The sequence below is a fragment of the Dufourea novaeangliae genome, unplaced genomic scaffold, assembly GCF_001272555.1.
Source record: "Dufourea novaeangliae isolate 0120121106 unplaced genomic scaffold, ASM127255v1 scaffold21, whole genome shotgun sequence".
Taxonomy (NCBI): domain Eukaryota; kingdom Metazoa; phylum Arthropoda; class Insecta; order Hymenoptera; family Halictidae; genus Dufourea; species Dufourea novaeangliae.
Genome location: NW_015373910.1, coordinates 7,385,833 through 7,410,376, shown reverse-complemented (window position 1 = coordinate 7,410,376; position 24,544 = coordinate 7,385,833). Strand labels below are relative to the sequence as shown.

Below are 24,544 nucleotides of genomic sequence, written 5' to 3'. Positions count from 1 at the left end.
GTCCACGATGATAACCCTTGTTTACCGGCCGAGCGATCAGCGCGGTGGGTGAAAACAGACGAAAGGCTGGTCGACCACCTCTAATCGAGCCGCTGTCTGCTTTGAGAACAATATTGCGTCGGATAATCGTCGAGTATCCCGGTTAAGAGTGATCGTAGTTTGACCACTTAACCGGGGAAGATTCACATAGGTCACATTCAACTCGAATTTCGAAAAATTTAAAGAACTCTAAAGTTCTGCTGACTAAAATGGAATCTCTAGAATTGACAAAAACCAACAGGCGACTATTCACGAATTATTCGAATACTTCGTATTATTCAAATTATTCGTACGACGACTATTATCGAGACATTACTGTACATTTAACATCCGATTCAGTTAATTTAATAACAACCTATACGATCTACCTGAATATATTAAACCCATTTTATTAGAACCATTCGATCGAACGATGAAACAAGGGTTATACTAAAATTTTCAATTTCGATTTAACGATCAATCACGACTATCCGAAAATACCGAACGCAATTGTCAGATCTGGAATCATCGTACCGATAATTAATACTGAATAATTAGAACAATCCATCCAGACACGGGAAAACACTACCATAAGAACTTCGTTACATCATGACCCGAACCAGATCCGTCCGCCGAAACAACGGACAATCCCTCAATCGAGGCATAATTCTCACCAATTAAGCCTAACGAGGCTAATCTCGGTGTATCGTGCGCAGCTCCGTCGAAATAATTGGTTCGGACAGGTGCGCCGCGAATAAATGATCCTGCGACGGTCACTGAATATAAGTTCATATTTCGCTCATTTCATGCAATAACAACTTATATTTTATGTAGAATCACCCCCTTTCCTGTTATACCGCCAGTTATCGAAAATCTTTTTTATGAAAAAATGTTGGCAGTCTAACGGTTAAAGTAATTATCCTAACGTGGTAAGTTTTGGAAGCTCACTAACAGGATTCAATCGATAAAAAGTAACAACAATCATTTTCTTTTTGTACTAATAAACAATAAAACTGCAAATATTGAGTTATGTCGTTGTTGCAGCAAACGAACAATATATATATATATATATATATATATTATAGATTATGGTATAAGCACGGCGTCGAATTTCTTGGATCGTGTCCTACAATTGCTCAAGCTCCATGTGATCCACAGATAATATTTCGTTCATTATCGGTCCGCTAACGGATAAAATCGTGGACAGATCCCCGTGGTTACGGGATCCATAGATCGTCTCTGGTGTCCTGATTACGCAGAAATCTCAGGAGGAACCCTCCCGATAATCGTGATCGACGTCGACCGTGATCGCGATTCAACGAGCAAGTCCAAGGCCTCTGTCATAGTCGAACGGCCAGTCATCATCGACGGATGATCAGACCGCAGGTTACGTCATCACGAGCATAATTTCCATTAAATCAGCGAAACGAGCACGCGAGAACCACCATTCCGGTAAACACTGTATCGGAAAGCGAACGTGTTATTAGAGGGAACGTGTACTCGGAGGGACTGGTGTTCATGGGTAGCGATTGGCAATCAAATTGTTCAAACATGTTTCGACCACTGAGGAAACATTCGAACATGTTCGTACTCTTTATGAACTGTTCACCTTCTGACCAAATGTTCGAACAATTCGGACAACGTCCGGTTGTTTCAAACAGTTCGAATATTTCAAACGTTTAAAACGACTAAACATTTAATATTTGTTCGTTTGTTTCACGCAGTAAAACAACGTTACGAAATAAATATTAAAATTTAATATGACATATATTTCGTTTTATAAAACTATACAATGTTTTTAGATCACCAGTTACTCGACGTACCTTGCGTCGATATAATGTATGAAAAGAAGCCACTGTGGTGACGTTTTATATTAATCAATGTTGGCAACGCGTAGCAGCTAAATGATTGTATAACATCAAATATACACCTTAGATAATTCAGACAATAACACCTGTTCGTTAACTACGTTACGAGTGAATTTCTAAAAACGCGACACGTCTACCGTATCATCGATCTTCTCTACTTTTTCTTACACAGAGCTGCTCAGTTTCAGTTCCGAGCGACTGATTCGCTCGAAAATCGCGTTACGTGTCTTCTGTGTGATACAAGAAGTGAAGAACAGTGACATCAGACGTGGAAGAGCATGATAAAAATGAGAATATAAAAAATTCGTTCAACGTGTAAAAATATTGTCGAAAAATTTCGGATCATTTATTCGACATTTTAAATCGAGAAACTTTTATCGATCGATTAAATATAACCAGAGAAAAATTGTAATACAATCGATATGAATCGTTGAACTATTCAGATTTAGCTTAACACAAATAATCCCAAATTTCTTTTTCGGCGATAATGTATATTCGGTGGTATTGAAAAATGATGACACACTGTCTTGATATTTTAACGAACACGCAACGATCGATTCGACTACAGATGTCCCTGGACTAACAATAAACAGATTACGCGTGTATAATATGCCATTACATAAATCGGACGACTACTGAAATGCAGTTCGAAATGCAACACGCTAACGATCAGCATCGCTCCACTCTTTTCCTTCCGGTTTGTGCCAATTTTCCCAGTAAGAACTAACGCAAGTAATAACGATAAATAAATTTGTCGGTATTGAAAGCAGAGAACACAAATGGTACGGTGTAAGTCATGAAAAGCTTTTACAACGATTTTTCAGACGATCACGTGTGCTCTGTCGTTGGTCTAGCTCTTTAGTACAGTATTGCTTCGTTAAATGTTGGTTTTAGAAACAACAACTTGGTCTACCCACGTCACGTGTCCCTTTGAGTAAGATATGTATGTACATACAGTGAGGCAATACTGTAGATAGCACTAGTATGCATTATACTGTAAACGTGAAATATTGTAGACACCATTAATATTATAGATGCACAGAACTAATTACGTGGAAGATACAATTCTTATATTATGGATTCAATTCTGTATACAGTAGCACCTCGATAATAGATAACGGACGTGAATCAGGCAATATCTTGGAAGAAACATCCTTGATGCCCAAATTCTAAATAGATTACTGACCACAAGAACCGTTAGGGAAGTTTCACGGTCGAACTAGTAACGAATCATTACTGTAAATTGCTTCGAGAAGCAATTCGAAATGTTCAACAACGTAACGAAGCCGACAAAAATCTTAGAGATTCTTCAGGAATTTAGGGGATAACGTTATCTATCTACACATGTATACCCTGTTAGCAAATTAGCTACCTTTGTACTGATCTCGGTGACCTAACCGTATTACAGAGCTATTTTGTAAAAGATAGTTCAAAATGTTCACCAACGCAACGATATCAACAGAACCATGAAACCCTTCAGAAATTTAGGGGATAGCGTTATCTGTCCACATACATCCCTCTGTCTCTGAAAACTGTCCCAGCACGAACACCTATCGACCACTAGTGGATCTTCGCAGGGACGACTTTCATAGGCTCGACGCCCATCTGTTCCGCGAATTCTTCGGCATCCTTCAGCTGATTAGGATGATAAGAAATCCCTCCGTTTTCGTCCACCCGTTCCATCGCAGCCCTCTCCGGGTCCCCAGCGACCAGGATCGGTTTATCCGTCGCCGGAGGCAAGCTTCTCAATTGTTTCAACAAAATGGACAGTCTCTCCTGCGAGCCAGGTCCAAAAGCTTCTGGATTAATGGCCATGAAGCATTGTCCAAGATCAGCGACCCTCTTCTTGTCCTTCCATTGTCTGACATTAGGTCCAAACTGGCCTCCGGATAGAATACCGCAGAGTACTTCAACCATCAAGGCCAGGCCGAATCCTTTGTAACCGGAAGTTTGCTCCTCTCCGCCTAGAGGCATCAATAGACTGGTCTTGTACGCGTCTTCAGAATCGGTGGTGACCTTTCCATCGCTGCCCATCGCCCATCCAGGTGGAATTGGCTCCTTTTTTGTGATCGCCAGCTCGATCTTGCCCAGGGCCACAGCTGTGGTAGCCATGTCCAAGTGGAAACGATCCCCGTCCGAAGCAGTCATCCCCAAAGACAGAGGATTGGTGCCCAATCCCTTTCCTTTACTGCGTGTCGCAGCCATCATCGGGCTGGTGTTCGTACAGGTGAACCCAATCAGGCCCTGGTCCATCGCCATTCGAGTGTAGTAGCCGCAGATTCCGTAGTGGTTCGAGGATCTAGCCGTGACCATCCCTATACCGAACTTCTTCGCCTTCTCGATCGCCAGTTCCATGCAGAACTTGCCCACCACGTGGCCGAGACCGTTGTCCCCGGTGACCAACGCTACCGCCTGGAAGAAGTTTCAACTTCACACGGTGATTCTCGGATCACCGACATCACAGATTTTAGGGACGAAGCTACGGGACCACTTTGCTTCCGGTTTACTCGGCGTGTCGTTTGGCTAGAACTTTCAGGGGATCTTGGAGACTTTTTCGGAAATTAGGGGATGGCCTTATCTAGCTACATAGGTATACTCTGTTAGCGAAGTACCTACTTTTCTATCGATTTCGAAGATTTAACCGTATTTCAGAGATGTTTAACTACTATTATAATTTCTAGTCCTTTTCACGCGTCCAATATTTCCTGTAACGCATTATTATCTAGCTCTCGATCGTGGCACATACTAATCGAACAATTTATCAATCCGTTGTAGGATCAAGACAGGATTAAGTAACTTCTAATCGGATTCATTCGGATCTACTTCCGCCTCTGTTTTTTCTTTTTCAATAAGACCATCAATCCTCCATAGAAAAGTCTCGAATCCAGCCCGTCTGAACGGCAACGTGGATGAATGTGAGCAATTACGTGACTCTCGGGATCTCGCGCAGCATCGTACGCCTCGATCGAAGCTGATCAAACTCGGCGATTCCGTGTTTCAGACCCACGATCTTTGTTTTTTCTATTTATTTTTAATGGAGGGAAGTGTGTCCAGTTCCGACGACAAACGAGTAAACCGGTAGAAGCCGGATTTTCAAAGCGTTTCTTTTACCGAGGCGTTTCGATCGACTGGATCGCTGTGTCCATGTATTCAAGAGGCTGATTCTTCAGCCTGCGAAGCGATTAGACCCGCGAATGACTGATTAACGACGGAACAGCGCTTGGTAGACCGGTTCAAATACTTGAAAGCCTCTTTCGTATCAATATTACCGTAGTCAGGATGAAAGTGGGACGATCGTGGCGCTTTCAGGAAGGATCTATCGGAGGAGAAGAGCCTGTCTGGGAAAGTTTTTGATGATTACGTGGCTTTTGCACGTGGAATGTTGACTCCAGTAAAGATAAAATAAATAACGACATTATAAGAATAAAATAAAGAACAGACGAGGCGTGTGGATAAGTGGAATAATCTGTCGAGACGAGAAATTGTACAGATGTAATATTTGATGGTGATAAATTCAGAGTAAATAAAAGGTTATGAAGATTCTGCGGGTGTGAAGTGTTTCTGAGAGGACACTAAGGACTTGCTCGAGACGATTATCTAGAACCTCGAGGCAGAAACGCGAATTTTTCCGAATAAATTATTAATGTATCGAGATGAGGAGAAGAAGAATGAAAAATAAGAAATAATGCTTATTGATCGAAAATCTCGTGTTGTAAAGCTGACTTGAAACTTTAAACGTGTCTTTCTCAAAACCACATTTTCAAAATCAGTGACCAAAATATCTCGAGAACCCCTGCACCGAACTGATTCAGCATTGGTAGACTTGTTCTATACATAAAAGTATAGTGCCTGAGCGTGGCTGTTTCTATTTCATTTCGTAGTTTTTATTTTATACATCAAAAATGAACGATTTTTTTCTGGAGCAATCGAATGTGAGTGGTATTTGGATTAGTCATTGTTCAAGTTCGCAGGTAGGCGTAACCCGTTAAGAAAGCTTGGGACACAAAGGGTGTACCAGTCGACAGGACGATCGCCCAATACCTGAAAATCGTTGACGATCCGTGGTTTCGCGTGAGCATCGGTGATCTTGGTCTCCAGATCCTGCACGTACATCCTGAGCCTGTTCATCCCGTGGCTAAAGTGGCCGCTATAGTCAGCGGTCATCAGATGATGGCCGACCGTTTGGCCATCCTTTTCGCTGGTCCCAGCCTTGCGCAAGCATTCTCGTACGAACCTAACCACCTCCTCCTTGGGGACCACCTGGCTGGTACCACACGAAGCCATCGTTCTATGGATCGTTCCGACTCCGATCGATGATCTCGACACGAGCTTGGTCGCGGTCAAAAGACGTCTGGCCATGGAGCAAACCCTGGATCTCAAATATTATATCACCACGATCCTACTCACCCTGATCCCCTATCGCGATGAACTCGTCGCCTCGATTCTGGACCATCCAGCGCGATCTACCGTTGCCGCAACGATACGCCGCAAGAGAGAGGGAGGATTAAGCCAGGTTATCGGCCCGTTATCGAACTCGTTATCGCGAATAACGTGTAACCATATGTTTTCGTTCTTCTTTTTTTTTTTTTCCTTCTGCGTCGAACCAACGACTCGAGATCGTGGATCTTTATGGTGGTCCTCGTTTACACGATTGTTTTATCGGGAATGCTCGTCTTGACGTCTTTTTTAGTGTCTGTTGGAATTGGAGTAAACACAGTTTCAATTTACTGCCCAGATTTATTAGATTCCAATTTTTCTGTTGAGAATCTTGTTTCGATAACTTCTTCTGTTTGAGGTGAATCGGTGTAAGCACCGTTTGAATTTCCTGGCAAGATTTTTTTTAATAGATTTCGATTTTTCTGTCAAGAATCTTGTACTTGATATCTTCTTCTGTTCGATGTTAATTGGACTAAGAATCGTTTGAATTTCCCGCCAAGATCTCCCAAGATATTCCACTTGTTCTATTAAAAATCTTTTCTTGATGTCTTTTTTCAGTCAGTATGAAGCGAATTGGTCGAAGGACCGTTTGAATTTCCCACCAGGTCGATGGTTTCGTAGACCTGTCCGATTGGTAATATTGCGTAACTTTGAACAACGAATTTCAGGCGTCCCAGTCTTGACGTCTAATTTCTGATTGTCAGTTCGTCGTCGAATTATATTCCTATTCAGTGTAAAGTGTCGATCGGTGATACTGTTGCGTTCGTAATATCAGGAATATGGTCGCGTGATCGAGCGATCTATGGATCACAGAGCGAGTCACGCGGAACGACGAGATGAAATATTGGCAGCTGCTGCGAGAACACTGATTGTTATCGACCGTCTGGTCGCTTGATAGTGGTCAGACTGGCTGACGTCGCTTGGCGGGAAATTCGAACATTCGAATCGTCGTTTTGCAAACTTTCTTCGTGGAATCTTTTCGCGTACCGTCTAAATTGCCCGTTTCGTGGATGAAAGTATCGTGAACCGACGGAATTGTATAATTCGCGAGGAAATGTTGATTTTTATAAACGGGGAAAGATTGTTGCCTAGCCAGTGAGCACGGGACTTTTCGCGATAGAAGGAATCTTTCTTGCGTCTCTGAGAACTATTACACGCGATTGACGTCAAACTCGGAGATTTTAAGTATCAGGAACACGGTGTTTACGCGATTCTTGGTTACTGGAAGCTTTCCCTAACGACGGAATAACTCGAGTCTTAGGTTAGATTTGATTTGTTATTCAATGTTTCAGATAAAGTCCATTCCGTTCTTTGAGCTGAAACTTTTATGGTGACCAAGATAATGGTGAATTCTTCGAAACTTAGTATTTCTACTAATGATGTTTTCTACTAACGAATCAATCCAGTAACACACTGGACGTACTGATAAAAACCCAATAGTCTCTCAGAAAACACTAAGCTCGATACTTCAACTCACCATTCGAAACTATCAACGAATTAAAACCCTTATCTGCAAAAAAAATATAAAAACCGTTTTTCCCTTGATTATCTACAATTTAATCACACCAACATATCTGAATCTATATTTACAAGAGTATCCATCGACATTACAAAAATAGCAAGACTTTCTTTCAAGAGTCCTCTGTAATCTCTCAAATATTAATAGAAATTCCGTGTGCATTTCGAAATACCAAGCTCGATAGTCCAAAGTACATTCTGAGGGTACCGTTACCTCGAATTATCGAACAGAAAAACGATTAAAATTTCTTTCCAGGATTCCTAGTTCCCGCTGCAAAGAATTCATTTCGAATATTATTTAATTCAGCACACGCAGAGAAGGAACGATTTAATCGTGGTCTGTTGCCCCCCTCCCTTGTCTGGTTTCGTTCCTCCATCGACTGTTTCTGGGTTAAAGGATGACGTAGCTCTATTTTCGCGCTGATAAAACCGACGGTATCTTCAGCAACGCAATTACAGACTTCAAAATCGCGTCTGCACAACGGAGAGAGAGATAGAGACCGTGGTTACACGAAGATGATAGCCCAACGACTGTCAACAGTAGCCCAACGTCTAGTCAAATATTCTCACCCGAAAGCAAATACCTCTACGGTGACCCTGCTAATAATCGTCGTCACGGCACCAATGTATAAAATCATAAATCTTCGCCTCGTATATCGAGTAAACATCGCTGAGAATCAGAGATACGGGATCTCGAGGTTCGTTGGTTTGGAGCTGATTCGTGAACGAAAAACAATCGTTTCTTTTATTTCAGATTGAACTTCATTCGCACGCCAACCGTCCAGTTGCCCATTAGAATTCCATGATCGAAGAGTAAGTAATTCTTAGACTATTTTGTAGAGACTCCAAGTAGTTGAACGTGAGTAGTATTTTGAGTAGGTAGATGTGAATAATATTTGAAGTAGTTGAATAATTACTAGCATCTGGAGTAGTCGCGAGTGAGTAGTGTCTGAAGTAGTTGGATGCGAGTAGTATTTGGAATAATCGGATAATGAGTAGTATGTTGAGATTCTATAAATTTATGATGTACGAAGAAACATTTTTACTTCAGTATGGGACGTACAAAAAAAATTAAGTATGCGATTCTGTCGATACTCAGAATACTATTGAAATATTTTGAGCACATATTAAAATCAAATCGTCTTGTTACTAGATAGTAAACGCGTGTGTTTAATCCATTGATTAACTCACTTCGAATTTATCGATTCCGTTTCGTTGTGAAAGAGCAATGTAATTTTATAAACGATTATTTGATTAGTTGCTAAAGCAGTCAAAGGGATATTACGTCGGGAAACGGTTGAAGCTTATCGACGAACCTTATCGATCCATAAGATGGTTTGATCGACAGGTTATTACACGAGGCGATTTATCGATCGCTCGAAAATCAATTAAGCATCCGGCGAAGACACACAAAGAGTGTCATAAACCGTCTTACTAAATTATTGAAACCGTAACGGAGACACAGGTGGAAACGGAGTGGTCTGCGTTACGATAGAAGTTGCAAGGCAAACCGGCTAATCCGGCCGCAGAAAAATCGAGAATCGACTATACGTATCATCTGCGTTTCTGTGTGTCTGCTGCATTCCGTCATACTCTCCTGGGTTTCTTTGAACTGATTCTATTGCCAGAATTTTCAACACCACAAATTTCAACAATAGTCGAGTTGATCTTTTATCAAATTCACCGAGTGATTTTAAAAAACAAATTTACCGTGCATTTACCTAATGATTTGCTGTCCACTTTTCTATTGCGATTGTCGCGTACTAAACTATGCTAGATAAATAAGAAGATTGTTGAAATAGCAAATGTAGAAATTTCTTTGTTCTCTTAAGTATCGTATTGGGTTCAGAGTAAATTAAAAAAATTCGTTTGATCTTCAGTCTACTTATAAGTGAATACTACGTAATAAAATAAATAATTTCAAACTATTCCATTGTTTGCTTTAATATATTGTAAGAAGGATTCATAGTGTAAGAATTAAATTAAATTCCATATATAAGTCGCGAATATTCCGACGTTCTCGTTTTCTTCGTTTCTTTTCTTTTTTTTTCAGGTTTTTTAACGTCCACAAATTCGGACAACCAAACCGAGAAATCGTACGGAGATCTCACGTTTCTGCGTTTCTCGGTTAGGAAAATCCGAGCCGCGAGGTGTTGAGTGACGACCGTCGTATGTCAGTCGGATTCTGCTTCGACTAGCTTCCTGAAAAATGGATCACCTTCGATTGTGTGTACCTGCGCATTCCACGATTTTCAGCTGAGAACAGCGTTTTTCGATCGATCGTGATTGGGAAATCGAATTTGTGATTGAATTCTTACTTCGTTGAAGAATATAAATGGTCTCCTATTTTTATTTCGATTTGAGGAATAGAGGAAGATCGAAAAGAGGGAATTTTCGTTTATGAAGAAAGAAGAATTCAAAAAAAAAATTTTCTTTGCTTCGCTGAGGAATATCGATGGTCTTTTTTTAATTTTGAATCGAGGGATAGATGTAGATCGAAAGGAGGAGAATTTTCGTTTTTGAACAACTCTAATGGAGCCTTTACTGTATGATATAAAAGTTGTTCTATGAGTTGGTAATTTTTTGCAAAATAAACATCACAAAATTATGGATTTCGTACTATGTTTAAATAATTTTTCGTCAGTTCGAGGGTTAGTAAGTTTCTGAATAACTTGGTTTTGAACTTCTGTTCATAACTCGACCCAATTGAGATAAAGTGTAGCCTGTATTTTAAGTGAAAGTTTCATTGAAATCGGTTTCAGTAAAAAAAAGTAGTATTATAAACAAACTAACAAACTTCTGTTCTTTATAATACAGTAGTGTTGAAACGTTGACTTTCACACGTTTAAACATTTCTCAGTATTTCTACGATAGTCAAACCGTCGACGTTATTCGAGGGTCGGTCTCGCACGAAAGCGAAATGTACAAGTCTAATTATCGGCCGCGATTAGTTTGACAGTTGTATCAGCGCGGCGGCCTTGTACGCGTGAACGACGGGAACGAAGACGATAACGGCGGAAGATCGCCACTTCCTATCGTCGTTTAGAAGCCATTCCAGCACGGTTATTCGACGATAATGAGAAACTTCGATCGTCCACAAAACGAAGATGAAATTAAATGATTTGTATGGAAATTACAGGAAATTTATGCTCCTTGAGTCAATATGAGAGCAAATGTTCCTGCAGCGTTTTGTCAGAGAATAGGTATAAATTGTGTCAGGTAAATAGAACCCTCTAATAAGAGAAAGCAAAACAAAAAATGTTTTATTGAACGTCACCTGACACATTGGGAAATTAATCGTTTCGATGATAATTTAGGTTTTTTTTTTTCACCTGACGTCTGATCGTTTATTTTAAAAACACCTTGTATGCGGGAACGTTTACACGTTACGACCTCGCGTGTACATGTATAACCGGAACACAAATATTGACAATCGACTGGCATAACAAAGCAGGTGATATACCGACTGCCGATGAACTTGGCCGCGTAAATTTTCTAATCATTTTCCCGCTACTAATCTGGCTGCATGTTCGAATTCGTTACAAAGTCGCTTTCAATATTCCCGGTAGATAGTACTGGAATAATGTATATAATACTATAGTACTATAATTCGTAAATGTTATTGTAGTATTATAGTACTTCATTAGTACTACAATAGCATTAATAAAAAAAAAATAAGGAAAAGCTATTGCATAATCCAGATCGAAACGATCTTTCGACGATACTCCTCCTCTCCTCCGTCTCGCGTCAACGGAACGCGCGTCGGCGATCGGAAAAGCGTCTGTCGTTACGTGATTACGTCATTAATATTCGATCGTGTTACGTTACCTAACACAGATCGACTAGAAGCGGGGAGGAGGAACAAGAACGATAGAGCAAAGCTGCGTTGCTTCGCGTCACATCGCGTGGATATAGCCCTGGAAAAATCGCGGATCGAGACCGATCGATGCGCGGACCTCGAAGGCGCGCTTCGAGACGAGCGTTCGAACGTTAATCGGCGCTAATCAGATGACATCATCGACTCGTGATCAGCATCGTTTACCCTCGAGGTTTTCTAGGTAAAATGGGAAAATCCTGCGGACACGATCGATGGAACGTGGCTTGGTGTCTCAAAACGACGTCTCTTGAAACCGGTCTGATAATCAACGCGTGAACCAATCTATCAATAGCTCCTTTGTAAGACTAATTAAATACGTACCTAGAGGAAACTAGTTTCATTCCCATTAATACTGGTGTCCATTTTTCTTTTTAATCAAATTAAATTTCAGAAACGAATTGTCAAAGTATATAAAAATTACTTTAATTTTTGAGGTGACATTTGTTGGACCACTGAGGACTACTCGCAGATTTTAATTACTTATTAGTTAATTCATCATATTTAATGTATAAAATAATTTTTTTCAATGAAAGAGATGGTACATAATATTATGTTATAACTGAAACGATCTTTAGGTTAAAGAACACGTAAAATTGTTTCTGAAAATCTGTGAAACATCACCTGACTTACGTCCCGTTAATGGGGAACCGTGGCGCGAAGGTAGCCCATTGATAGCGCGGTCGTGAATGAACCGTAGTACGGGATGCGTAATACACGGCGGGGATGAATGAACCACGAAACGCGCGGGAAAACATTCTCGGAGGAGTTTTACAGGCGACACGCCGGACATTGGGTCAGATCGAGAAAATCAGTGAGATTGTTGTATAACATTTGAACCATAGAAGATATTTATATGAAATTTATACTGAATAAAAAGATAATTTTAAACATAAACAAGATTTTAACATAAAGCATTAGAAACAATAATTATCCTAGAATTGAAATAGGAATATTACGTATTAAATAATAAATACAAATAAAAACTTACGTTTTTGTTCAATTAATACAAAAAATGATGCAATTCATTTTCATCGATAATACAAATTAATTGAAAACTCACCTAAACCTACCCACCCACCCCTAGTGTAACTATACGGTTTTTCCACGAGCCGAAAGAAAAGAAGACGAAGGAGGTCGAAAAGTGGCAAACTGCCCTGTAATTTCACAGAAGCTGTTTCGAAAGTGACGAGTCTGCCGCCTCGAGGCCGTTATTGTCCACGCTTCGAATATGTATAATACCGTCTGCAAATCCCCGGCGAGTTGGCAGACGCAACAATAATTTCGTTTCGTTGCAAAATCACCGACGGCTGTTCGGAACATAGACAAACACCGTATTGTTTGTCGTTCCGAGCAACAATCTTTCTGTTGCAGAGGTAAATTCATTCTGTTTGAATAAAAAGTGTTCGAGTAACGAAAAAAAGAATGAAAAAAGTACCCAAATGCCAGAGAATAAAATGTTGATGCTTACTCTGAATTGTTTATTATTTAAGGAAATTCCTGTCTTTTCTTTTTTTTTTTGTAATAAAATAATACTATTCGACTGAGTGGACACTTGGCGAACAATCGTTTAATCTCATTAACTGCTTAAAGGTCAGGATGACGATCCCAGATATTGCTGGCTTCTCGCTATGTATTATTCGAACGCAATACTCTGTGCTTTCCTTTTCGTCGCGGAAATTTCGAAATCCCGACAATCCCCGCGTGACAAACAGATCTTGATCGTGTAAACATTTACAGAATTGCACCGTTGGATCCAAGAGTGGGATTAGAGATCTGCGATCATTCCGATACGCGAAAAAATGTAAGTTAGTTGGTTGTATCTATGGTAGTTTATTTCCAACTTTCTTGTGTTCACATTCAACTTTCCATCATATATTTGTATATGTTATAGGAAATTTATATATTATATTCAGTTCTTTTACCACGTAGTTTAGCTGACGTTTAAATATACCTTCGTGAAAAGTGAACTGGCACCACTTTCATAACAAATGATTCTGCGATATAATTTAACCTAGAGAGACCACCTATTTACGACCAAGGCGGTAGACGAATATTTTAAAGTCTGGTCTGTACATTATTTGCAAATAACAATAAAACAATTCACAATTGAATCGTAACCAACACGTCTTTCAGCTCAATCTTTTTCCCAAAAATCCGATTACACCAATTTCAATTTGTGTGATCGCTAAAATAAAAAAAATATTCCCAACAAAATGTCCACCCTTTTTTTAAAGCTTTAAATTGCTGGTAACTGCTGTAAATATTACGGAAGCATTTAACTTTTTCTTATTTAATTTTTAACTATTGCTCCAATCACACATTGAACGTTGGATAATGAAGTGTGTAAGGACTACTGTTCTAGGAAATACCTACGTATGGTAATTCGAAAGAAATGAAACTACACTTTCGATTCGTTTGATGGTCGAAGACATACATACTGGAGTACGTGAGTAGAATGCAACGATGAATGCATTCCTTTCCAGACATTCCATGTGGTTATTCGCGTCTATAATTCCATCTGAATCTCTTGTGAAGTGAACCATTTATTTTATGCATCTAAACGTTCAAGGATAATTTCGCTAAAGCTCTACGTATATATGTAATACTATAAAATTTTATTTTGGAAATGTATAGTTGTGTCCGTAATTTAAAAATAAGGTATGACGAGTATATTCGTCAAATGCAGAGTAACTGTACCTACAACTTGCATTCATATACAGCAATGTCTCGATGAGTGCGACATAGTCGATTTCGCTTCATGGCAAGTTATTTTCTTTTTCCACGAAGCCAAGCTTCTCTTTACCCTGTTTTGATTGCTTTCAGAAGAGAAACCCCCCCAGTGAAGAGGATAACGTCGTTGTTCGTGTCGCGGATGAATCATTCCCGTTGCACGTCCAAAATGTAAAATCTAAATTCGCCATTTAGAATCCACCCTGTGGTGAAAATGTCCCACATTTTTCTTAACGCCTTCTAGGAACAATGTTCGGTTATAATCGTGTAGACCAGGCTCAAGTGGAGGCGCGCGTGCGCGCCAATGATTCACTCGACGTGTATTTACACACTCGCGCGCACGGCCGAGAAGAGATCCCGTACGCGAAACCCGCGTGGCCGGTTGTAATCCGATAAATTTGCAGAGGTCGATCATCGCGTGTACCCGTGTGGCGATCAGCTGACGATCCGGCTGAATGACTCTCGCGGGAAAGTGTGTGAGTGTGTCTGTACGAAAGCCGCGTAAAAGTCAACGCAACCACGTGGCTACGGTTCTTCGTAGGACGCGTAAAATCGCGCTTCTATTCGCTCCTACACGCTTCTATATGCTCCTTTTCATTCCTATACACTCTATTTTCGTTGCCATTCGTTACTTTTCATTACATTTCGTTACTTTTAGTTACTTTTCATTACTTTTCAATTCTTTTCGTTTCTATAGGCTCCTATTCGTTCGTATTCCTTCCTATTCCTTCATATTTCTGTCATATTCCTTCCTATTCTTTCCTATACACATCTTTTCGTTCCTTTTCATTCCTACTTGCTCGCATGCGTTCTTATTCATTCCCGCTAGCTCCTACTTGCTGCTTTTCGTTCCTATTCGTGGCCTAGCTAGCGCACCGCGCCGCCAAGAATAAACATGAAAATAGGCTTGCAACCCTTGCCTTCGCGTCTCCTCTCGCCGCTTTCGTTATCGTCTCCGGCCACGGTCACTTCGATACACTAACCGATAATCAATTATTCTGGATCGACGTTCCAGCGGAAAACGTGTCCCTCTACAGAAATTCAAAGAATTTCTCGACCCTCGAGGGTTCGAACTCTATATTTCGGTTGAAAATTGAGAGAAAAAGAAAAAGGATTAAATATATATTTCATGTATTCTTATATATTTGGGAAAATAATGATTGAAGATCACTAGAATCGATCTGAATATTCTTTATATTATGTCGTGAAGAGATTCATTGGACGCTTAAGGTATGAATCATTTGTTAAAGTACGATTTAGTAATGCAATTACATTGCAATTAGATTGTAATTACAATTTAGATTTTGTAATTAGATTATATTTTTCCTAATTCTGGTGCAGATTAAGATCGAAATTAATTCACACAATTCCTCACCATAATGGGAACTTTCGATAAACAAAACTTAAACATCCCTAGTTCGTGTACTCTCTATTCGAACCTCGTAAACAGTGAACGTAAAATCAAAACAAAATAGAACATCCCAAACACACCTGGAACGAAAAGTTTCTTCATCGTGTCCTCTCGATAACGATAACATAAAGCCACTCGAATTCCCCGAATTCGAACAAACACATTCTCTCTACCCAGGTACTCAGCAGAATAGATAGTAAATACGAAAAAGGTTGAGTGTCCACTTGAGTGTAAAAGGAACTTTAAACACTGAAGACTGGATAACCAAATATCTTACTATTTTTTTCTGACCATCGAAGCTTTCTATTCTGAACACAAAAATCAATTCTAGAATAACAAAAGAACAGAAGCATCGTAAAGGCAAACAAATGGACACTCGTACTCTTTTTATTTATTTATTGCAGACGAGCCGTTGAGAGCATTAACGATGCAAGTCAATTTTCTCAAACATTATTTCTCAACAGGATTTCATACGTGGTTCGTTTTTATTTGAATCGAAAATTTTTGGGTGGTTTTGGTCGTAACTCATAAACGAACTTATCGATGAGTCTGAAATTTTCAGAGTATCAGGCACTTATAACTAACATATTTCTATCTTAAACATTATTTAAAAATATCGTGTCGAAAGAAAATTAGAAATTTTTTTCCGGTCTTAATAATTTGCCCCTGAAGAGGTTAATTGATACATTTGTTCATGAGTTACGACCATAATTATAATCGAACCCGTCATTTCTTAATACACTGTGCACCCAAATCAGGGTTGGGAAAAACGTAATCTAATTACAAAATCTAAGTTGCAATTACCATTACAATTACATTGTAGTTTTACAAGTACAGTTAATTTTTATTATAAATCTAGTATAGTGAACTACAATATAATTATAATTGTCTTGCAACTACACTGGAATTACATTATGACCGTGATTTAAATTTCGTAATTAGATTACATTTTGCCCAAGTCTGACCGAAATATCCTCAATACACCAAATATGTAACCAATTTCCAAAATGTTCTCGAAACATCAGAAAAACCATATATTCACTGACCTACACAATCAACACTTTCACAGGCTCGAAATATAACACCAAAACTAAAGACTCACCAAAGTGTTCTGGTACCCCAGTCCGTACTCCTCTCCACCCTCGCTTCCAGACGACGCCATATTTTCAGGTCCTCGGATCCAACGAAAAAAACAACAAAACAGAACCGACACCCAAAACGATCGTTGAAAATCAAGAAGCAACCGATGACAGTCAAGTTGAATCCCAGATCCTCTTATATCCTCTTCCAGGACTTTCTTCCTCCTCCTCTAACCTCACAAGGCCCCCACGGTCCCATTTACCACGCACTCGAACTTCGACTAAAAAAACCACACGTAAACACACGTGCCAGATGCTCGGTTCCGTCGATCCTATCGAGCACACACTCTAGAGAGAGAGAGAGAGAGAGAGAAAGACCGACACGATTATTGTATCGAGGTCCGACCACGCGAACCGACCGCCGGTTTCTTAATATTCACAAACGGACAGATAAGAGAAGTTACGAGTGGGAACGTTACACGATGATCGGCGTTGGAAAACGCATCGACGAATGGGGGAGGTAGGAACAGGGGAGGGGGAGGGAGGGAGGGAGGGGGAGGGACGAGATCGACGATCTCTCCGCCTCCGTCTCGCCCGGCGACTCGAATCCGAAGGTATCCGTCGACTTTTCTCTTCCAGCCTGTCCAATCAGCTCTGACGATCATCCACGGTACCGATCGCGAACATTTCAGGGATCGAGAGGCAAGCTCTAACTATCGCCCGATCGAACCGGATGGAAAGACACCACTCACTCCTCTTCACTGCTTCCGGAGACGAACTGACGCCGAGCGCCGCGGGCGTGAGCCGTGAAGGAAAACAAACCCCTTCCTCTCCCCCTACACCGCCTCGCCCCACCCCCCGTTCGCCCCGCCCCGCCCCCTCGACGCTGAGCCGCGCGAAAAGCGCCCCACCCCGCCCCGAGGATACGCAGAGACGAGAGCGTGGTGTGTACCCGCTGGGAAATACGGACGTTCTGTCTGTTAATGAGACATCGATCCTGAAATGGATCGTCTCTCTCTCTATCTCGATACTCTACTATTTTTAGGGCAGTCGCAGGCGCGTGTGTTTATTGTTTTTGTTTTTTTGTGTCTAGGTGCACTTGAACGGAGATTGATGTTTCGTTTACGTGGGACTTGTGTGTAATGGAGTGGTTATCGTAGAGGACTGTGAAAATTGTTGGGTAAATTTCGCCAATTGGTAATTGTGCAATTTAATGGCTTTTCACAATTTTAGCTATTTCACTGCGCCGTTTTTCTTTGTGGCTTCTATTTATCGGTAACACGCGAAAACGAACGGGGAATCTTCAGACTTACCTTCTTGACATATTTGAAAGAAATTACAGTTTTGTAAGTTTCTAATATATTTGTAACAATGCTCGACACTGAAATTTCATCAAATGAAAGAGACAAAGAACCAATAATGTCTTATTTTACCGACGAGATTTCAAATGCACGTTCAAATTTGTGCCATATCGTCTATAGAAAACTAGAAGAAACTATTACATACGCGCGGGTATACAAATAAATATAGAATATATAAAATATAAATATCAAATACGTGGCCATATGGCAACAATGGGAACGAAAGGGTTAAACCGAGTTCATCGTCTATCTTTCCTCTATTTCAACAATATCACGAGAAAGAAGACATCTACTTACATTTCATCTGTCAAGGACACAAAATATTTACATACCGGGACCATTACCACATCACTAATTTACACTCAAAGTATCGTGAGAATAAACTCCGTTCGATAATTGGTCATTTTCTCGTATGGTCTCCAAAACGAATGAAACGAACCTTCTACTCTCACAAAGAAACACATGAAAATCCGCAGTCCATTAACTATTTACTCTCTCACAAACAAGACCGTCCCCCCAAACTCACTATTAGCAAAACAGATCCATTGAAATCACCGAACACACATCCCCGTAAAAGGTGGAATTTCATAATTTTACAAATATGCCTAAACTATCCACAGAAACGGTGAAAAATCGCTTACAAACAAATGGATCGATTCGTTCAGCTGTGACAAAACTCTAGAACGTACAGCCACTACAACATTCGACACAGATCTTCGATCGCGTTCGAAACAATTTTCATTGAAGTCGATCGTTTCAGAATCGTCGTCGAAGGGACAACGGTGTCCCGTACGTACAAGTATCGATTTCGCGAATGTCCCATCGATATCTTTTCACTGAGAACCTCGAAACATTTTCACTGACAACGACCTTGGTCATTTCAGAATCAATGTGGAAGGGACAACGGTGTCCCATACGTGCAAGTATTGATTTCGCGAGTGTCCCGTTGATCGTCTGACCCAGTCGATAGAGCTGTCACGAGACGAACGACACGAGCGACTGTCCGGTCGGACGGTCGTCAACCGACTGATAGGTGTATGAATGGTGCGACCGAGATTTCTGCCACGGTTTACAGGAAATGCCCCCCCCCCCCCCGCCCCTCTCTGTCCCGGCCGCGATCGACGGGATGATCGTAAAACAAAACGTGATCCATTCGATGATAAATATCGGGGCCAGATAATTGGTAATCTTTCTTGTCTCTGGCGAAGGAAGAAGACTCTCATATAGATTCTCCGTAAGAAGTTCGTTGCGATGTCGTGTTCGAAAAATGAAAAATTGTATGTCGAGATTTTCTATTAGAATCGTCCGATCGATCGTTTATTTCATATGTTTTTTACCATTAGATGTTACTTAGAATTGTAGACTCTTGAACTATCAAACCAGTGAAAATGGTGCTGGTTAGTATAGTAACATTCATTTCCCCGAAACAAAATGCAGCCAAAGAAACTCCGATTTACAACAGTTATGCACACTTAAATATAGTTTAACTATTGTTTAACAGAATTTTTTGTGAAAATTTAAGGAAAGTCTTAAAATTTCATTACGACACTTACGTGACACCCTGTACACTCGACGATTGATTAAGAAACGAAATAAAGCGTGTCTGACTACTGACGACCTTTTCCACTGTGGCAGTCAACGTGCTAACAGGTTCGTTGCAATAAACGAGGATTATATTTTTAAAAAAGGCGAAAACAAACAGAAAGTTTCACGCGTTGAATGTGGTTCGTCGATCACGTATATCGAGATCGTGGTCGTCAAACTAGCTTCGTTCCTTTATCTTTTTTCTCTTCTTTTCAAGCGTTCGCCAAGCATCTTCCGGTAGGTACCATTCGACGAGCTGTCTACGGATACGCTAATTGGGCCTCGACCACAACACTAATTTCGTATCGCGCTCGTGACATTTCGCGGGGAGGACACGGTTCGAACGATCGAGGCTTCGAACTTGGATCGCGAACAAATCGTCCCAGTTCCTGGCTCGCGAACCGCCATTAAAATGGCGCGTCTGGGACCATTTTCTTGGCGAATCCTCTTATACAGACACCTCTTGATTATTGTCTGGCTTGACCAAGGGTGTCAAACTAGTGGACGACTTATATTTCTTATAATCTTTTTGTAAATTAATGGACTTTGTCCCGTGGAAATAAATATTATTATATTTCATACCAATTGAAAATATTGTCAAAATGTAAGCAATTGAAATTTTTTTTTATATAATACATAGCGAGACCTCTAGTATGGCTGTTCGGTTAAACTGTGAAATTAAAAAATGTAAATAACTAAATAATATAAATACATATTGTGCGGTCTACGTGAATTCTACTTGTGAGACAAATGGCCCGTGATGGAAACGAGTTTGACACCCCTGGTTTACACGATTATTGTCCAGGTGTTATCACTATTGTTATCACTCCACTTTTGTTGCCGAGGGCTTTGGGGAAAAAGCGAATTTACGAGGGTCTGAAGCATTTCTCGGTTCTCCCTATACGATTATTGTCCCGGCACGGACCCGAGTTCGGGACAATAATCGAGTGGAGTCTGTAAACAGGAATGGTACACCGTAAATTCCAACTTTTCTTACCTTAATTCCTTCCGCGGGGTAAATGTGATCTTGAAAATCCCTTGAGCACGCATGTTTATTGAACTAGAGGACTTTGTTAATTATATTCGTTCATTATCTGCCGTTTTTATTAAATCAGTGCCTATAATATTCCAATTCTGCAGTAACAGTGTGTGATCAAATTATTAGAGCCACAGTATGAAAAAAATATGTTTTTCTGTGCTCGTGTAGGTATAAAATCACGATATCAAGGTTTTTGCACTGGGTAATTTTGAATTAACAATTACGCGTTAAAAATATACAAAAAAATCAAAGTAAGTTTATGTAACTGTGAAAAAAAAAAAAGTATAGTTAAAATCGTCAATTTATGCAGGTGACTCGATGAATTTGATCATTCACCGTAATTGCAAAATGGCCATTTAATGCCCACCGAGCGAACACTTACTGCAAACACGAATGGATGATCTTTTTTCGAGAAATTCGAAGGGACGAACGATAGTACACGGTTGGATTAATGTTACGACGAGTGAAATGGTTCTGCGGCAAATAATTGCAAAATGGAAATGGTAAAACGAGGACCAAACGGTGTCGTTATGATCACGAGATGTATGACGGTATTCGCGCCTGGGTCCATGAATATTTATGACCGTGAACGTTCTGAGCAAAGCAATCTCGACGGACTTCGGAACGAGAAAGATGCAGTGTCTCGATAAAATCCCGCGATCCTATTGTTTGGTTTATGAACAAAATTGAAAAAATTAAAAATGTGTCAGGAGGATCGAGATGACATTATTTGACACTTGATTAGTTATTTGAAAAATTTGTCAATCAAATGAGAACTCGATTAGTTATTTGAAAAATTTCGATTGAAGATGGAGGAAGATTACGACAATAGAGGAGGAAAGTGTCTTCTTCAAATTTTAATTTGTTTCGTTTTTTAGTACCTCGTGAATGCAATTGACGCATTCGAGAAAGATACATGTAACAGTACAATTACGTATTAGGAATGTTTCTGCGTGAATTGTAAGGTAGCAGATAAATAAAGCTTCGTGTACGATTGAACTTTTTCCTTATCCTTTCTAAAAATTGAAATACGACTTATCTCGGTGGTTTCTGTGAATCACCTTGTGCAATGATCGACTCTTCTTTGCATATTCAAATGGAATAGTCACATTGTAAAGCTGAACAAAAAGCAGTAGAATCTCATTTAGAAAAAAAAAATAACGACTACGTACTTTGTAAAAAATGTCGATGGAACGAATTAACAGGAAAAATTCGAGAACCATGTGGAAGCTATATTCCAAGTAACAATTTATCATCTAAAAGTCTATTGACAGATTTTGCTACGTTAATTCCTACGAATAAAGAACTGTTAAGAAAAGATCGTTTTCTGATGGCAAACAAACTTGCAAAGATGCAGAAACTGAACGAGAATTAATATAATTAACCAATCTTTATTCAAACATGCTGGACAAACTAACAGCGAAAACTTAACGCTAGAGTGTACGATATAATTTAAACTAGAATTATTCTGATTGGAATCGAATTGTTGGACAGTGTTGGACCTGGACAAGGAACTAGATTGAAATGGAAGCCTGAATCACTGTAAGACCGTTGGAAAAAAGTATAAACGTTATATTATATATTATATATCGTTAATAAATGTACAATAAGCATTTTAACAAGATAACACTATGAAAATGTATTGTCTGTTCACTGTTTTACCAGAAAAAAAAAAGAGAAAAGAGAAGAAATAAAGACCACCCGTATTCATACTGTCGTTAGTCTAGAAATTGTGCGTTCGAATAAGTTTAAGTCTCAAAAATATATGTCTATATATTTGTTGCTGGTACCATGATTGTTCTCAACAAGACTTCAAATCGTGACGATTAATAATCGCAGTACATCTAAACATCGTTTTCCCCAACACTTACATCGCCGTTGCTAACTTTCTTAGATAAGAATTAACGGGCCAAGCATTATATCCCCTTTGGTATAATGTTATCAGTTAGAAGAGGGATTATCGGAATCCGATGAGCCAGGCACTAGTGAGGCTATTGTAAAGATTAAAGAACATAAGCATTCAATTCAATCTTTAAAATTATGTCTTGCATGACTGTGGCTGGTCATATAACTATAGTGTTCAAATTAATTTATCGAGACTGAAATCAATCAGAAATTTAGTTGCTCTATTAAGAGTTTTCTAAGCCTTTAAATAAGACGAAAATCTTTTTAGACTATGTTATTCTGTTACTGTACAAAATATTAGACCATCTATAGATACATAAAGCCCACAGTTTAGTTACTTTATTCAGTCACTCACCAATGATGATGATCAATATGATCACACAAATGATGCCAATAATTATCATCATCTTGAGATTCTTCCACCAGTACTTCCTTTTTAGTTTCCCAGCTTGCTGTTCAAACTGTGTCGCTCCCTGTTGCAACACATCCGCGCGATTCTCTAACTCCGAGAGTTTCTGATCCCTTTCCAGTACTTTCTCCACATTCACTTTCATTATCCCCACGACCTCTTCAACAGTCGCTTGTGTTTGTTGCAGCTTTTTCGCGGATGCTGCTTGTTGCGGTGCACGAGGACCACCCATGTCTGCTTCCCCAGAGTTACCACTGCCTTCCATGTTACTGTAATCATTAAAATATGATAAGGTTAGATTAATCCATGAAAGGTTAATTCTTTTATCATACTCTGTAAACTATGACAGTCTAGTCATGATACAATTAAATGTAAAAATAAACTAATAACTATAAACTTAGGCTCCTGATTTAACAAGTACCTTTGTTAAATCTTCTTTTAGTTTAAACTGTTAATATCATACAACACAGTACTATAGTATAGATTTTATTGAACTAGAATAAAATGTTACACAGACACCGCAGATTCTATATATTCACATAATGTACAATCATTTAATATTCAGTGTAATTAGAGAATTGGAATCAGTGGAATTGGAGCCTGTCAGACCCTCTGTTTACATAAAAAGAAAAGCGAAATTTAACTCCAGTTTTTGTAAACGGGCACCGAAATATCCATATCTGCATAAACATCTGCGGTCTATTATAAGAGGATTAGCTAGTACATGCTAATAATTACCGTACACACCCATAACCTCAAAACGTATAGAAACTTTCGAGCAATGAATTTCTTTCATTTAAATCTCACACGATATAACGATACTGTCTTATTGCGTTTAGTAAACGCTATTTTAATGTAAAAGTGTCATTATTACGGAGAAAACATAAGGCGGCATACTAATCTACATATGTCCCGTTCACCGTCCTTCTAGACAGCCTTCCAAGTATAATACGTTACCGTTTGTTTTTTAAACACAACGAAAAGGGTTAATGCACTCACGTGAAACTAAAAGATCCGCAGAGAATGCAGGCGAGGGTGTGATTTATTTATAAATAATGACAGGTATTCCAAACTTTGCGGAGATGACGAACACACTTTTACGACAACAGTACATGACACATGATAAAGATGGCGGTACCGGTGACGTCACACTTATCGTGACAGTTTTTGCACTTGTTTGCGATAGAAACGAGTTGTTTTCGCGGTTAAACGTAATCTCCGATTCAAGAGGCAATATCGCAATCATTCACCTTTGACGTTTATTGCGACTTGAATTTTCAAAACAGACGCCAAATTGTGTGTACCTTG

At 39.6% G+C, this 24,544-nt stretch overlaps 3 protein-coding genes across 3 annotated transcripts in view; all 3 read right to left on the bottom strand.

Moving 5' to 3' along the window:
- Positions 1-18,739, bottom strand: part of LOC107194153 (chloride channel protein 2) — a 43,438-nt gene extending 24,699 nt beyond the window's left edge. The window contains exons 1-2 of the mRNA XM_015583721.1: positions 18,597-18,739; positions 16,962-17,219 (exon numbers count right to left, since the gene is read on the bottom strand). Coding sequence (XP_015439207.1) covers positions 16,962-17,021 — 60 coding nt within the window. The 5' untranslated portion in view covers positions 17,022-17,219; positions 18,597-18,739. The remainder of the gene's footprint in view (positions 1-16,961; positions 17,220-18,596) is intronic.
- LOC107193886 (uncharacterized oxidoreductase YjmC) lies at positions 3,447-7,571 on the bottom strand. Its single transcript, XM_015583422.1, has 2 exons — positions 5,928-7,571; positions 3,447-4,298 (listed from the first exon to the last, which is right to left on the bottom strand). Exons 1-2 carry the CDS (start codon positions 6,243-6,245, stop codon positions 3,447-3,449), a joined length of 1,170 nt encoding a protein of 389 aa, XP_015438908.1. The 5' UTR covers positions 6,246-7,571.
- A 3,776-nt stretch (positions 18,740-22,515) lies between the features above and the next one.
- LOC107194152 (synaptobrevin) lies at positions 22,516-24,447 on the bottom strand. The gene is made up of 3 exons (XM_015583720.1): positions 24,236-24,447; positions 23,183-23,505; positions 22,516-22,913 (listed from the first exon to the last, which is right to left on the bottom strand). Exons 2-3 carry the CDS (start codon positions 23,499-23,501, stop codon positions 22,864-22,866), a joined length of 369 nt encoding a protein of 122 aa, XP_015439206.1. The 5' UTR covers positions 23,502-23,505; positions 24,236-24,447; the 3' UTR covers positions 22,516-22,863.
- Between the last annotated feature and the right edge of the window lie 97 nt (positions 24,448-24,544).